The sequence below is a fragment of the Manis pentadactyla genome, chromosome 13 (genome assembly GCF_030020395.1).
Source record: "Manis pentadactyla isolate mManPen7 chromosome 13, mManPen7.hap1, whole genome shotgun sequence".
Lineage (NCBI taxonomy): Eukaryota > Metazoa > Chordata > Mammalia > Pholidota > Manidae > Manis > Manis pentadactyla.
Window position 1 is genome coordinate 74,638,006 of NC_080031.1, and position 1,678 is coordinate 74,639,683.

The 1,678-nt window shown below is 39.0% G+C and overlaps 1 protein-coding gene across 1 annotated transcript; it reads left to right on the forward strand.

Annotated features, from left to right (window-relative positions):
• The first annotated feature begins 404 nt into the window (after positions 1-404).
• LOC118923471 (olfactory receptor 14I1-like) lies at positions 405-1,355 on the forward strand. Its single transcript, XM_036907292.2, has one exon. The coding sequence runs from the start codon at positions 405-407 to the stop codon at positions 1,353-1,355; it is 951 nt and encodes a 316-aa protein (XP_036763187.2).
• The last annotated feature ends 323 nt before the right edge of the window (positions 1,356-1,678 follow it).

The following is a 1,678-nucleotide window of genomic DNA, read 5'->3' on the forward strand; positions in this document are numbered from 1 at the left end:
GTATTGAAGAGTTACCGGAGCAAGTCTTTGTGAGAAGTACTGATATGTGGGAGAGAGACCTCACGTCTCAGTCATCAGCATATCTGTGTTTACCCTTCCTGCTCATTCCTTATTTGGACTCTATTTATTTTTTATACCCCATTGGACAAAACAGATTTTTTGAAGGTATATAGACAGTATTTAATATTTTAGCTTTATTGTATTTCTTATACCTTGATTATTTCATTTGATTAATCAATAAGCACTCTTCAAGGTAAAAGCTTTGTATATGAGTAGTGCATATTCAATTCAGTTAACCAATTTATACCACATATTTACAGCATATAAGGACATAATTGTTCTCTCACTAGCACGAACTTATCCCTTTGCAATTGACTACGGGTTACTGAAGTATGTTAGCTGATATGGACAACCTCACCATCTTCACAGAATTCCTCCTGATGGATGTCTCAAGCTCCCGGGAGCTCCAAATCTTGCAAGGTTTGATATTCTTAGTGATTTATCTGGGTGCCCTGGCTGGAAATCTAGTGACATTTACCATCATTGTTATAGATCCACATCTTCACTTCCCCATGTACTTTTTTATGGGCAACTTATCCCTTATAGATTTTGGCTACATCACAGTTACTGTTCCCAAATCCTTCACAAATTCTTTGATGGGTCATAAAGTGATTTCTCTTAGAGCATGTGCTACTCAAACTTTCCTATATATTTTCTTTGGATCTGCAGAGTTCTTCTTCCTTGTGGTCATGTCCTATGACCGCTATGTTGCCATCTGTCACCCTCTGCACTATGCATCCACTGTGAGCCCCCGTTTCTGCACACAGGCGGCATGTGGCTCATGGGCCAGTGGGCTGGTCTATTCTGCTGTCCACACAGGGACCATGTTCAGTCATCCCTTCACAAAGTCCAATGTGATTCCCCAGTTTTTCTGTGATGTACCTCAAATTATGAGCATTTCAGCCCAGGCTGTGCAGTTTTCTGAGTTTGTGGCCCTTGCTGTCAGTGCCTGCATTGCATTACTTGGCTTTGTCATCTTAGTTGCCTCATATGTTCACATCTTTTCAACCGTGCTGCACATGCGTTCTGTGGACGCCCGGAACAAAGCTTTGTCCACCTGCTCCCCCCAGATAGCTACACTTACTCTGTTTATAATTACAGGAATGTTTGCTTCCTTAGGCCCTGTTTCAAACTCACCAAGCATTCAAACCCTCCTCACAGCTATGTTCTACTCCATGGTGTCCCCCTTAGTCAACCCCATCATCTTTAGCCTGAGGAACAGGGAGATTAAGTCTGCTGTGCATAGAATGTTAAAGAAAGCTTTCCAGTCCCATAGAAGCAATTTTGTTGCTTAACCAGAAATTAATGTTGCTCTAATCAATGTGGGGAAATGTGTACAAAAATATTAACTTTAATTTTAAAGTTACATATTAGTAGTGTGGTCATTTCATAAAAGAGAGATGGATGTATTAACAAATTTGAAGTAAATCATTTGAACAAAATATCTGTTTGAATAAAATGAGCTATTATTTCTTGTAGTCACTGTTTTGAAACGCTAATTGTTATACAGTATGTAGAGGTATTTCATGTAGTTTCATTCCCATGATTTTGCAAGTGAATAAAGATCTAAAGTGATAAATTTATTTCCTCACATGTGCACTGATTTTTTGTAAAGCTT